This window comes from Pseudopipra pipra, chromosome 1 (genome assembly GCF_036250125.1).
Source record: "Pseudopipra pipra isolate bDixPip1 chromosome 1, bDixPip1.hap1, whole genome shotgun sequence".
Lineage (NCBI taxonomy): Eukaryota > Metazoa > Chordata > Aves > Passeriformes > Pipridae > Pseudopipra > Pseudopipra pipra.
In genome coordinates, this window is record NC_087549.1 from 113,250,516 (window position 1) to 113,265,060 (window position 14,545).

At 39.9% G+C, this 14,545-nt stretch overlaps 1 protein-coding gene and 1 long non-coding RNA gene across 6 annotated transcripts in view; one reads left to right on the forward strand and one right to left on the reverse strand.

Moving 5' to 3' along the window:
• LOC135422780 (uncharacterized) overlaps window positions 1-2,618 on the reverse strand; it is a 45,768-nt gene extending 43,150 nt beyond the window's left edge. Inside the window, exon 1 of the long non-coding RNA XR_010434588.1 lies at window positions 2,512-2,618. This is a non-coding gene — a long non-coding RNA (uncharacterized LOC135422780). The remainder of the gene's footprint in view (window positions 1-2,511) is intronic.
• TOPAZ1 (testis and ovary specific TOPAZ 1) overlaps window positions 1,878-14,545 on the forward strand; it is a 40,748-nt gene continuing 28,080 nt past the window's right edge. For 4 of the 5 annotated variants that reach the window (XR_010434563.1, XM_064672199.1, XM_064672180.1 and 1 more), the window contains exons 1-4: window positions 1,878-3,486; window positions 4,881-7,521; window positions 10,829-10,890; window positions 13,207-13,337. Coding sequence is in view for 4 of the 5 variants with exons in the window: in XM_064672199.1 (XP_064528269.1) it covers window positions 2,343-3,486; window positions 4,881-7,521; window positions 10,829-10,890; window positions 13,207-13,337 (3,978 nt within the window). In the remaining variant the exon portion in view is untranslated. The remainder of the gene's footprint in view (window positions 3,487-4,880; window positions 7,522-10,828; window positions 10,891-13,206; window positions 13,338-14,545) is intronic. The other variant, XM_064672188.1, reaches the window with a different exon arrangement.

Here is a 14,545-nt window from a genome sequence, read left to right on the forward strand (position 1 = left end):
TCAGCATATCTTTTTCTTCCTCATCTCGCCATCAAGCTTAAAAGATTCTGTTACACACTGGAGAAGGTTAAAGGGTTAAGTTTTGTCAGAGCTGAATGTCATTTGTAATATTGGCCTTGCAGAACACTGACAATGATAAATGCTGTTAAGCCCCTTTTATTGGGTCCTTTCTGCCCCAAGGACCTGAAGCACAATACAGAGCCAATGGAGAAACTAAGACATCTGTATTTTCTGCTTTGATTAGCTTTAGTTAACCACTCACTGACTTATTTGTTGTACTTAAGTACGTACATGCAACCTAAGAAGATGGTAAGCAAACGAAAGTTAACAATTTCCCAGCCTGTCTGTTCTTTCTTCACCTATGAAGAGCTTTTACCAAAAATCCAGTGTTCTCTGTCTTTATCTGTACTGAGATATATTATCTCTACCTCTAGATGGAGAAGCAGAGATAAAGTTACATGGGCTGAAGTCACAGAGCGAGCCAATGCCAATTAGTAAAATATGCCCTTTCAACTACTGTTTTACATCCATTGTACTGCACTTCCAGAAAGCTGTGACACAGAGCACCTTATTTCCATGCACAGGTCTCAAATGAGGATGCATTAGATGTGAACACCAGAAAGCACTAAGCCAGAGCGAAATGAATTTGAATAAGGCACTTGATCCCTCAGAGAACACCTGTGAACAGAAAGGGACTGCTTGCAGGACACGGTCATTTACCAACCATGTGCAATTTTGCCATTAAGTTTAATAACTTGTGATTTTCATAGCACCTGCTGCTTAGATTGAATCTTTGTACAACATTGGTTTTGTAAATTAACTTCTATATGTTTACGTTATCACATGGTGGATGGTCCCGAAATTTTAGTGTTCTCCACCTGTGTTGAAACTATCACCCCACTCAAAGCCCAAACATTGACTTTTATTGTTTTCTGACTATATAATCTGTTTGAGTGATATTTTCTGTAGCACTAGCCCTGAGAATCTGTGTTATTTTAAATACAAAGTTGGTGTCCTCAGTACAAGAGACACACGGAGTTTCTGAAGCAGGTCCAGCAGCTACAAAGATGATTAAGAGACCGGAGCACGCGTCTTAGTGGGAACGGCTGAGGGAGCTGCGCCTCTTCAGCCTTCAGAGAGGGCACTTCATCAGTGTTTGTAAGTATCTAAAGAAGAGGTGCCAAGCAATAGGACAAGAAGCAACTCGCAGAAACTGATGCACAGAAGTTCCACTTGAATATGAAGAAGAATTTCTTTACTGTGCGGGTGCACTGAGATTGCCCAGAGAGCAATCCCAATGGCGATATTAAGGAACACAATGCTGCTTGAGCAGGCAGGTTGGACCAGATGACCCGCTGTGGTCCCTTCCAACCTGACCCATTCTGTGATTCCGTGGAACAAGTGCATGACCCCTCAGTGTTGGAGAGTTGGAGGGCTCCTGAAGCGTTGTGCATGAGGCAGGTAATGCTGCTTCACTGAGGTGGACGGAACACCTGAAGGAACGGGCAAGCCTGGGTATTTTCCTACGCGGCTCTCCCCTCGGGGCGAGCCGGGCGTTTGGAACTGCACGGTGCGGCAGCTCCACACAGAACCCCGTTACCTTGGGCGCCCCATGAGCCACGGCTGCGGCCGGGGCCGGCAGCTTCGCACCAGGTTCGGGCAACACGGGAGCAGCACTACGGCGGTGTACCCAAACCACAGCACCGCCGCCCGGCCCGGCGTTGCCGACACCAAATCCCCGCGGTGCAGAGGAGCCGCTCTTGCCACCCCCGTGCTGAGCCCCGCCCCGGCGGTGGGGGTTAGGCGTGAGGGCGGCACTGCTGACTCGGCGGGAGGGCGAGCGCTGCGGGGACGGGGCTTCTGTCAGGTTCTGTAGGGCTCCGCGCCTCGCCCCGCCGCCTCGCCCTTACGCCGCTACTGCCATTACCCGCCGCGGCGGCATCTCGGCCCTGCGGGCGGGCAGGCGGCGCTTGGAGGAGGCGTCGAGAAACGGATCGGTGGACGAGGGTAGAGGGTGAGAGGGTGTCGCGGGTGGCTGCGGTCTGCGGCTGCCTTGAGTCTGGGGAGGCGCGGGGCTGCTTCCTCCACCGCCCTGCTTTGTGAGGGGTGGTTGCGGGCTGGGGGTGGGGGGCTGCCGGGAGGGGCTCGCCTGTGGCCGTGAGCTTTTCCTGAGCGGCCTGGCTTTTCTGTCAGCCAGGGCCCCCTCGGGTGACCCGTGAGGCCTGAGAGGGGTTGTGCTCCCCTACGAGGTGGGCCTGTGCCCGCCGCAGGTGCCGGGCTTTCACTGGGGTGCACCTGCGAGTGGGTTTTTTGGGTTATGCTGCTGTCTTTGCCCCCCCGAGATGCCGCGGTTGAGGTCGGGGAAAATGGTATCGGCCAGCGAGGTGGGGCCGTTTGGCTCGGAAGGCGCCGGCCCCGGCTGCCAGGGTGCAGGGTGTGAGCCAGGGAGAAAGCTCGTAATGAACCGGAGTCCTCGCCTGGCGCGGAAGAGAAAACCAGAGCAGCCCTTACCTACCTGCGTCCAAGCTGCCAGGCTCGCCAGCGTTTCCTTTGGGCAGTTTGCTCCTCTTTTGCCCGTGCAGGAGGAGCAAGGCCGGGAATTCCCAGGTAGAAAAAACAGGGAGATACAGCACAGGAGGGCTGCCAGAAGCGGCAGCGGTGTAGCTCCGCCAATTTCAGACACAGCCGAGTGTGAAGACCGACAGGCAGCAGGTGCGGGTGCAGCAGTAGGCTGTGAAGAGACTGTAAGGAGAGGGACAGGGCAAAGTCGACAGCTGTTTTTCTCAGGAACTACTTTGCAGAATAAGTTCTCAGAAGGGACTGAGAGGAAAGAACATTGCTCAGACCACGTGGACCTCTCAGTTTTCCAAGAGGATTCAAGGAGTTCAGAAAAAGACGGCAAATACGGCTGTATGGATATAAAACTACAAATTCCATCCTCAGAGGAAGAAATTGAGAGTGCAGAGAGACATGGCATTTCCTGTCTTCCGGAAGGGCTGCGACCCAGAGAGGTCACATGGAGTACTGAAATGAAATGCACTGACTCAGTGATGATGCAGAACAGGCAAATCCCTGATTTTAGGGAGAATTTGGGGGGTCGGGAAGCCATGACTGAAACAAAACATCAGGAAGAGATTGATATACCAGAGAAGTTGAATGGGTGTCCTTTAGTTGGATCAAGACAACTAGGGACGCAGGAGAAAGAAAAGAAATGCTTGAGCAAGAAAGGCAGGATGTCATTGATGAAACCAAAACTATACAGTCCCAGAAAGAAAGGTAGTTCTGTTTTGCTAGAACTGCATGCACAGTGTCCAGAGTCCAGGAAAGGACCTGTGAATATGAGGAAAAGGGATAGAAATGCACTGGTACAGGGCGTAGATGGACAAGAACAACCACCAACCAGACGAAAGACATACAAGCGCTGCATGAAAGAAGAGTGGCAGAGCTCAGTCCCTCAGAAAAGAGCACACAGCCCAGGGGAAAATGGTAAGCACTTGGAGAGCCCCACTGTAGAAGTACAGCTGCAGAATTTGGGCTCCCAGAACAAGGGACTAGTGCTGCAGTATGACCTTTAAAAACTGGCTGTTAACTTAGTTAAAGAAGTGTAGAGGTAAGAGCTGGAGTGTGCTTTAAAGTGCTGTGAATAGAAGTCTTGGAAGAAAACAGATTTTTAGAAAGAGGAAAGGCTTTTCTTGAAGGAGAAGCAGCCTTTAACATAAAGGAGAGGAGACCAGTTACCTTTTGGGGGGGTATCAGGAGGGAGGAAGGGTGAGGGGGGGAGAGAGAAGGAATATTGGCAGCAACAGGCCCTGGGTAAGGAGTACTGGAATTTGCTTCTCTTAAAAGCAGTCTGCCCATTCCTTCAGAGAAGGTCAGGCACAAGCAGGAAAGGAGGCAGTAGTTTCAGCAAAGCCAAAATAAGTCAATTCTTCATTCATCTGTATATTGTCCATTTATTTTTGAATATGTATCATGCTGTCTTGTTTCAGTGCCTACCTTTACAGGATGCTGGAGTTTTTTTCCAAAACTTTTTGCTTTTTAATTGCTATTCTCTAAAATCCTAAAAGATGTAGAAACAATGATTGTACTTTCATGTTTTAAGTGACTGTTGTATCAAACTGGAACCATTTTGAAGGGGGATTTTTAAAGGTTTCTTTATTTTTCACAATGATTGTCTAAAAGACATTCTTCTTACTTTCAATGTGGGTACATTCAAATGACAAATATTTACAGTAGATTATTAATAAATGTTTTATCTAGAAACCATATTCTGAAAAACTGAGATCAAAATTGTATCTTTGAAACCTAAGATCTAAAAAAACCTACTAGCGTGTTCTTGAGTACATTTTTTAGTCTAAATTTTCAGATGTACTGGTTTTTGCATAATCTGTATTTGAAATAAAAAGTAGTAGTCTATAAAAATGGAAGTCCTGTAGTTTTGCTGGATCTTGTTCTGTGTAATTAATGCATTTGGTTGGACTCTGTATCTGAAGTATATTCTTCTGAATAAGCTTTCCTATTACAGAGAATCTACTGTGTAAACAAAAGATTTTAAGGCTGGGTGTGCAAACAGCATCTGCATTTTCATGCCAGACTTGCTCTAATTTGGTTTCCACCTCTGTGGAATGTATAACAAATTTACAACTTGCAGTGTCCTTATGCTGCCTTAAGGTTTTGTTAATCTTTGCATTTGTTTCTTAAAATAAGACTTTAAATCTGCTGGTAGTGTTCATTTTAAAAAAATACATTTACAGAAATATCTTAGGCTTATCCAGTGTCATGTTCTTAGTGGCCTTGAATGCTGGGGTTTGGTTTTCTTGTTGTTCATAAAATATTGCAATAGGGTAGTCTTTTAGTGTTTTCTGTGCTTTTTTAATCAGCAGAGGAGCAGTTGAAAGCAATTGAGCAAGATTGCGGTACTTCACTGGCTGTGAAGAGTGTAAGGATGGAGCAAAACAGACGAGAAGATTCTAAGGAAACGGGATCTCACTACTCTGAATCTCCTATGGTTGCTGCTTTAGGTGGGACTCAAAGCAAGAGCTTTCAATGCCATGCTGTAACAAAAAAGTCTGGTGTGCGGTATAAAGTAAGTCAGCCTAAGAAAAGAAAACCCAGAAATGGTCAAATCAAGCACTTGCAAAGTTTGACTGCAGCTGAAAAAGTGAACACATCTGTAAAATGTGATGCTGAACATTGCAGAAATGCCCTTAAACATTGTAGTGGCTTGCTCTGTGCAACAGAAAAGAACCCATATGTGAGATTAGAAGACTGTAGTTACATCAATACATTAGTGAAGCTTTCAACTAGTGGAACTACCAGCAGTTATAAATTAAATGGATTCTTCCGTGTAGCCCATGGTACTGTAGAAGTGAGTGATACAATTTGCAGCAATAGTAGAATGCTAAATGAGATGTCACCTGTAAAAGGTGGTTTATCATCTAATGAAGAAAAAAATGAAAATGGAGGAGGCCGTCTTTCGTGTTGTCTGAGTGAAAGCAATAAGCGTTTAAGGGAAAAAAAGTGGAATATTGGTAGGAAGCCTAGAAAAAAGATGAAAATCACAGAGAAATCAGAAGTGCAGAATACTTTCACAGGCATGGCTAATGAATGCAGTAAGTGTGAGTTACAAGCAGAAGCAGCAGTGGCAGTATCAAGCTCCTTTGCAGTTTCAGGACGAAATCATACTCTGTCAGATTCACGTGATCATGAATTAAATCTTCATAAGGGAAGAAATACTCATGAAGCACAAAATATATCAGCCTGGAGAACGAAGAGTACCAAAGTACCTGCACTTGAAAATGCTGTTAAGAAGAGATCTGAGCTCTCTGTAATAGCAAAAGGAGAAAATTCAAGCACTGTGGCACATCAGTCAGCTGCCTCAGGTACCCTGAGAGCGCTAGCTCAGGTCCATGATACTTGTGACTGTCACAAAAGCAAGACAGGGGGAAAACTGAACAATGTGAATAAGGAATTTCAGCAGTTTACCTGTCAAAGAGCAGTACCCATGACTGGTAAAAAAGTTTGGCCTGTTGAATCTTGTGCCAGGACTTCTGAATGGGTTTATAAAAATCATGGGTCCATCTCAGAAGGAAAACGACTTTTAAAAGCTGCCTTTGAGGATTCCTCTGATAAAAGCAGTGTTAAAGCTGTAGGAGGTAGTGCTGTGACTGGGAGTTTGAGACAGCTGGATTTGCCTGTGTCATCGACAGAAATTACAAAAGAATCTGCACATAAAAGAATTAATCCAAATACTGAATGTCAGACTTCACTTGAAACACCAGAATCCTCTTCTGTAGATATTTACAAGACTTCGAGAATGAGTAATGAAAATGGGGAATCATCAGTTAATGCAGATAGAAGCAGTTTGGCTTTTAACCATGATGATGTGCAAGAAGTTAAAGGAACCTGGAATTTTACAACCAAACAAAAAGATAAAAATGACAGAGATGTAACAAATAGAAACTTGTCTGTGACAGTCAAGAAGGGTATAACAAAACAAAAAAATAAAAGTGAAGGAGATGTAACAACTGAAAACCTGTCTATGACAGTCCAGAAGGGTACAACAAAACAAAAAAATAAAAGTGAAGGAGATGTAACAACTGAAAACCTGTCTATGACAGTCCAGAAGGGTACAACAAAACAAAAAGATAGAAATGAAAAAGATGTAACAAAAAGAAACCTGTCTGTGACAGTCCAGAAAGGTACATCTACAGGTGACACAAATAGAATAAACTTCAGCTCTAAAGTGTCAGTAGCGAACCAGACATTTTCTGATTTACAGCTAATTAAAGGGTTAAACCCTGAAAACCTGAGAAAATTCAGAATTCCTTTATGTAGAAACAAACCTGAATCCAGGAAATTGAAATCTGTCCATCCATTTGAAAGAAAAACCTGTAGTCCACTTGAACTTGAAAGCACTGGTGTTTCAAGAAGACAGAAGACAGGTGAAGAGACTGTGCTGGTAAATTCTGAGCAGCACCCTTTTCCTGTCATGAGTGATGCTACATCTACAGCTTCTGTAAAGAAAACAGCATATGAGATTGACAGTAAGGACTTTCAGCACAATGGCTCTGAAAACTTCTCAAATGGGATATTTGTGCTCCCCGAAAGTTTTTCTGCATATCGACATCCTCTTCTTGATGGACAACCAGAGTCATCTGTGCCTGATTTCTCCAGTTCTGAATGTGTGCTGAAACCTAGTTTTCCTGATCGTTCTTGGAATTCAGTTGACCACCCTGTTGGATTGCAAATAAATGATGATGGCAAATCAAAAGAGATTCTTTCACAACATAAAAGTCAAAATTCACCAGATATTCTTGAAGCTTACAAGCAAGATATTCTTGTCATTGATGTGATTCAGGATGACCCTGATCTTTTTGGAACCAGTAATGAAGAGGAGCTAGCCCTTGCATGTGAGAATTGTCCAGTGAAAGCGTCCTGTACTAATATCTGCATTAAAGACACAAAGCCTGAGTCTCCCATTACCTCAGAAAAGAGACATTTGGTTGAGAATAGTTCTGGGTATGCATATAATTCTTTTTTTCTTACAATACTCCTAAGTACTTTTTTCTCATATCAATATACTTTGGTTGTAGTGGTCAGGCTTCTTTAAAGAATAATTTCTGGGTTGCTTCTAAGTGTCAAATTTGATTAAGCTATGTCAGTATTCTGAATGCAGATAAATTAATTTGTTCTTCATAAGAGCTTGGATAAACTGGATTGAAGTAAAACATAGTCCTAAAGGACTGATTTAGACCAAGTGAAGTAAAATATGAAAATATAAACAAAGATAATTGGAAGTAATATTCTTAATATGACCTGATTTGAGATAGCAGATTTTTGGGGGCATTTTTCTTATTTGTAAAGTGGTATAATACTTAGAAATGTTATTACTTTCTAGATAGCTTATTTTTTTGCTGGATCTGTAAGAGTAAATGGTTGTCCCTACAGTAGTATTCCATTCTGCCATTCTCCTTCAGTATTTTTCTCCTATCCCCAGACATGTGAATAGTTTTCAAATGCATAACTTGGCTAAAGTGTTACAGATGTTTATGATCCTGCATCTTTATTCAACAAGTTCCCGGTGTAAATCATTAGGTATTAATGTTTTTCTGGGTTTTGAGATGATAGTAAAAGTCACTGAAAGAGGAAGAGAAGTTTAAAGTAGAAACAGACTTTTGTAAACGAGGTAGTAGTTCTTCGTGGAGTAGATGAACTCATCGACTGTCTAGTCTGTTTTCTCTCTAAGGTTTGATACTTGTGTTCAGTGGAAGAGTTTTAAGATTGAATTTTTCATCTTACAAAGGAAAACGCAAAGTCTAGATAGAAAATAAAACAAGCTTTTCCTCTGAAAATTAGTTTTCTTATTGGGATGGGTGTTTTAATTTTCTTTGTGTGCTCTTTCTGGGTGGCTTTATGTTATCTGTATTTTGTGTAATGTTTTAATTATTTTCGGTGTTGTACCAACCACCTTATAAATACATTCTGTTTTGTTTTTTTTTTTTTTTTTTACTCTCTGCTTTCCTACTCCCGTGTGCAAAAGCGGAAAGAAATCTTTTTTGTGGTGATGAACAGCGTTTTGGACATAAGAATATAAAACTTTCAGATGATAAAAGAATAAAATTTCTGCCAAAACAAGCCTCTGGAGAACAGGACAAGTCTGTAGTAGCAACGTCCAACTTTCTTGAGAAGCAGCTAGGCTGTGTCATAGTAAATTTATTAGAATGAGTATTCATTTTGGGTACAGTGTCTATGATATCTTTGTATATCAGAATTAGTATTTGCTGTATTTGTACATTTTGCATTATTACCTAGGGTAATAATGTCTGTCCGGAGGTGGGTTCCAACTGACTGTTCAGACAGTTGTTGCACAGACTGGAGGACCAGAACTTCTGAGCCCTTTACGCTCATGTATTGTTTATGATAATATGGTTTGCAATTTACTTTGTAGGGAAGGGCAAATACTTCCTTTAATTAGTTATTACATTGACTTAGAGCAACATTAGAGATCATTAGATAGATGAAAAATGAACTTGTTTGAAGTCATAATTTCAGCTTTCTTCTGATATCCTTGTGAATTTGTTCACCATTAGCCAAGGAAAATAAAAATACATGGTTCTTGTTTCTTAGAATTTCCCCTTAATTTGCTAAAGAAACAGGCAGGCAAAATTCTCTTATTTTTGTTTTTGCCTTCCATAATTTGATGCAAAGATCATTAGATGATGACTAGTCATTGTTGGTAACAGTCAGGAACATATTAATGAATTGAATTTAAGAACATTAAAATAAGGCAGTAGACCTTATCATAAACTAACTGATAAAACTATGGTATCCCCAGATAATACCAGATCATGGCCAGTTCATACTGGGAGTTTATTTTGTTGACTTTCACCAAATACAACTGGCACTTCAACTTTGTTTGGCCAACTAAAAAAAAAAGCGATTATGCTGTTAGAATTACACTCACATCATACTACATATTTTAAAATACTGACTCTGTTCGTGTTCTTATTTTTTTCTTTAGATATGGTCTAGACTACTGTCTGTGTTTTCTTGTTTGGCTTCTTATTTTATGCATCCTCAGTTTTGCTTTGTTGCAGTATTAGTTTCTAACACCAGTCTGTTCAGGTAGAACGAGGAGTCAGAACTCTGCTATTCTAAAGCATCTCTAACTTGTATAAATATTAGTTTATATACAGGTTTTGTTTAACATTTGGGTAATGTTAGCTGTTTGCTTCTAGATGAATGTCATCTAGGTGATTTTAGATAGAAGATTAATGCAAGCTGAGTATTTCCTTTAGCTGTTATCAATACATGGCTTCTGTTACGATTTACCTTCAGTTTAATAAGAGCATGATCACAGAAAGAATCTAGATCTTTGCTAAAGCTATTTAGTACATGTATGCATGGGAATGGACTTTAGTACGTTACTTTTTATGTACTGGTATTTTAGCCTGGCATTGGTACAGACCAGCAAGAACTGTGTTTCTGCTAGAAGCAACTTATGCTGAAAAGTATAGCTGGGTTGTTAAAAAGCTTTTTAAAAATGTGTTGAGTGTTACTTGTGAGTTTAACAGCAATGTAAAGGAAACAACTGGTGTCTTAGTTTGTAGTGTTCTTCCAACAACAAAAATCTGAGATTTAACAGCTTGTCAAAACACCAGTTTCGAGAGCACTTGTCCTTCAAAAGCTGGTCAGAACAGTGATTGAGGTCCAAAATTCAGGTAAGTCTTGTTCTGGTTTGATTTGGCTGTTGCTGCACATTTCCGACTTAAAATTTCTGAACTACTGTAATTATACTTGTGCATATGCCCAGAACTGGTATCTGTGAAAAAGTAGGTTTAAGTAGAACAAACAGATCCTGTCTTTATTCAGGAAGGTTCAGCAAAGGCTCTGTGTGTGTATGTCCTGAATTGTTTGATTCAGTTAGCATGTTCTTGAATATAAATTTACTCTGGTCTCAAATATAAAAATGCTATAAATCTCATTTTTTAGAAACTCATTAATTGGCTCATTAGCACAGTATTTCCATAATTTCCTAATTTTATTAATTAAATGAGATAATGAGCTTTTACTGAAAATTTGGGGATTTGAAATGTCTTGGTTTTACTTAACATGTAAAGGCGTATACCTGTAGGGGTGGACATAAGAAAGCCAAAAGTTAAGAACAGTCTTACTTTGTATTTATGTGCTTTGTGTGTTGTATGTAAGGATTCTATCCATAGCTAAAACTATGGACAGAGAGAACTGAGAACCTTAATGTAAGTGGTACATTAATTTTGTTTTTGTTCAAGATGGAAATCTTAAATACTCTTTTTGTTCAAAACAGATGCAAGCAAGAATTTGGAATATCAAATGATACTGAAAATTCCTGTGATTTGGTGCTAAAAGGTGAGAGTCATAGGAAATTTTTTCATACGTAATCAGAACGTGAAAGTAACCTCAAAGATGTTTTGTGGCAAAACCTAGACTTGTCAGTTCCTGTAATATCTTTTTATTGTAATGGCAGTTTGTGTCCTAATGTGTCTAAAATTGATGTCTTTCGAAATGGTACAAACCTGAGTAATATAGGGATCTACTTCTCTGTAATACCTGTCTGTTGGTAGTACTGGGGGTTGGGGTTTTTTGTTTGGTTGGGTTTTTTTGTTAATGAGCTTTTCTTGACATCTCTCTGATACTTTAGGAATTCTGGTAGTTGAGATTATAGTAGGACACTGAGTACTGTGATACTGCTTTGGAGTCTGGCTCACCTTTAGAGTTGGCTGTTCTCTTGTGTTCATCAGCACACAAAATTTTGTAATCATTTTTTTTTCCAGGTTGTCCTTTTGGTCTTTTTGTGGATGCTTTGCTCATTCTTCTGAGACGCTGTTGTGTTGTTAAAGGATGCTTTTTTTTTTAATGAGAGAAGGTTAATTCTGACTTAATGGGGGTTTTTTTTCTTCCTATTTAAAGCATAACAGTCCAGCTAGGCAGCATATGAATGTGATTTGTTTTGTTTTCTACAGCTTACATACCAGACCTACTTTTCAATTATATCTGATATATTATATCTATATATTAGATAGGCTGGAGGAACAGGATTTTGACTTTGAACAGAAGCGCGTTTTTGGCCTAGTGGAGAACACACAGAGTGCTGAGACTGGTTTTGAAAGTTCACAGTATTTCCCTTTCTGGTATCAGTTTGTCAACTTACTGTTAATGTGACATTCTGACATTATGTGTTGATTTCGCTGCAGGCTTGCAAGATGTCTGTGACAGTACCTCTTGTGCTAGTTTTCCACGTCAATGATTTATGTTCATCTAGAAGGAGTGGTTTGGGCAGATCTAGTCTCCTGGAGAGAAAGGAGGGGCTGGTGACTATCTGGGGGAGGGAAGGTTTCAGGCTTCAGGGATTAGAAGGCAAAATAAAAGGTAATGAGGTTTTAAGAGCTCAGATGCTAAAAAACAGACAGAAATTCCCTGAGGAGGAAGTGTACAGTTAGGCCTGTGGTGATGTAAAAAGCCATGCATCTGCAATACTGAGATGACTGAAACCAAACCTGGGAGCAAGTCCTGTACGCTTAGTAACTTCTGCATTTTCTTTGTTGTTTAACTTCGTGTACTGGTGAAGTTTGAGGCTTAGAGTCTTTAATTCTTTTTGTGGTGCTTAAAATAAAGAAAAAGGTTTCAGTAAGTCCTTCCCAGATCTGAGAAACTTAGGATCACATCACACTCTTAGATGAATATGCACTTAATGTTTAATATATGACTTTTAAAAAAGATCCTCACAGAACAAAAAAAATTGCTTGGGTTTGGTAATTACTGACTATTTATGCATTATTTAGCATTATTTTATTTAGTAAATAAAATTATTTACTGCTTTGTAAATAAAATAAGTTACTGTTCTGGTGTCATGTGTTACTTAGTGAGGTCATGGCTGCATGCTTCAGTGGCTTCACCATCTAAGCAGGGAAAAAAATACTACCATTAAAGTACTCAGGATGACATCAATCCTCTTTACCTTGTAAGTGGAAATCTTATGTACGTTGTCTTTTACCAGATGTGTCTTGTACTGGTGATCATACAGAGATCAGTCACTATAAGACAAAAGCCTTTCCAGTATTAATCTGATTCTTTCTTCCTGCATCTGGACAATGCAGTGCAGTTGGAATTTAATTCATGTGAATTTCTTTTCGATGCAGAACTCTGCTGTTGTACATAAACAGCTGCTTCAGGAAGTTGCAGTCAGGTGTTTTATTAATTTCCTGTGGCATCTGCAAAAGGTGCTGAAATTTCCTGACACTGAATTCTTACTGAGTTTACTGTATTACAGGAATTTGGAGTTTCTCAGAGCATCGTATCATTACGTTTAATTTATGCCCTTTTCTAGCAAAGGCTAAGTCTTTTTGCATAGCAAGTTACCACACATATCTTTGGCTGGGTTTTAATAAAAAAGCTTAACTGAATTTATTTCTAAAATACTGAATTCAATATTCTATAAATAAACCTGTTGTACTGTTCTACAGGGACCATTATAGTACATAGAGCCTGGATAGAATTTTAATTGCAGATTCAGCTTAATATTTATTTGAAATGGTTCCTGTCTTAAACGTGAACTATTTTTCCTTATAAACTTCACATTTAGGAAGTCCTAGGAGTTCGTAAATGTCAGACTTTGTAGTATTTAGCATGGGAAACACATAAAGCAATGTGTTTATGCATTTTTAGCTGAAGATTTTAAAACGCACAACTCCTCCAGAGGAAGCAGTCCTTTGGGAGATGTTACTGAGGACTTTCTTAAAGATGGGCGACCAAGTGAACTGGATGAACTTTTGAAGAGTTTTGATGTGAATGAAAAGGTACTGAGAAATTATGTTTTCTCTCCTTAAATAGTTTAAGAAATTGCAGTCCACATAATTGGGTAATTTCAATTACTAATGTTGTTTTATCGACAAAATTCTTAATTTCCTGTAATAAAAAGAATATTAGCATTTCATAGATTTCTGTGCCATTGACAATGTAATTTGTGCTTTATTTTTTTGTTGTTACTAATAATTCATGTTCACATTTGAAATGAAACAGGATATTGTTATATCAGTTGTTAATGCTGTACCACCAACAGTATGAAAATTACTGTTCCAGTGAACACCTAAGAGTACTACTGTGCATGTGACATTTTACATGACATATCTAGTTTTAAAAGTTGCTGTTAAATGCTTCTCACCACATAATCTGTAAAGGATGGCATGGTGTTGGAAAGCTGGGGAGCTGCACAGCCATTATGCTTCCAAGGACGATCCTTCTGTGCCTCATTACATGGGCAAAGGGGCCATTATATTAACATACTGACTTCCTGGCAGTTCAGAAGGGAATGTTAAGACATTTTCATGCTTACTGACTTTATCTGACCTTTCTACTGTCTCTGTCCTCTTTCTTCTAAATAATAAGTCTAAGTCTTTTAATACTTGCTGAAGTTTTATAGTGTTTACTTCTTTAATAAGGGATTGGAATTTACATCTCTCTGCCACTCAGACACAGCTGCTGATAGCATTTACTGTTTTCCACTGCTTCAAGAGTGGATAATGGTTTATACTGGGTAAGTTAAAATTCACATGGTTAAAAATTGATAAGTAATCAGTTAATCAAACAGAAGAGAATTGATCTCCTTTTCAAAATCATTATTTAGAAGAATAGAAACATTTCCTTCAGTGAATGGAATTTGGGCTGCTAACATCTGATTCACAGAGTTAACAGCACCACTTTGTTCCTTGATCTCTTAGAGAATCTAAAAGGGTCTGTCAGATAGTACAGTTTGCTGAAGGTGTAGTACTTGTTGCAATATTGCCAGGTCAGTCCCAGCTGGGCTGCTTCATAGTGTTGTCTTTATAAAACCAGTGTCCTGCTGTTCTGTATGTGGACAGAAAACTAACTGTGCCGACTTGGGCAGGGAATGCAATGGCAGAACACTTGTTGCAAGTACTCTACCATTTGGGGTGATTTTTGTATTTTGCTTTTTTGATGGCTTTTCCAATTGATAATCCTGTGAGAAGGACGAAGACTAACCGTG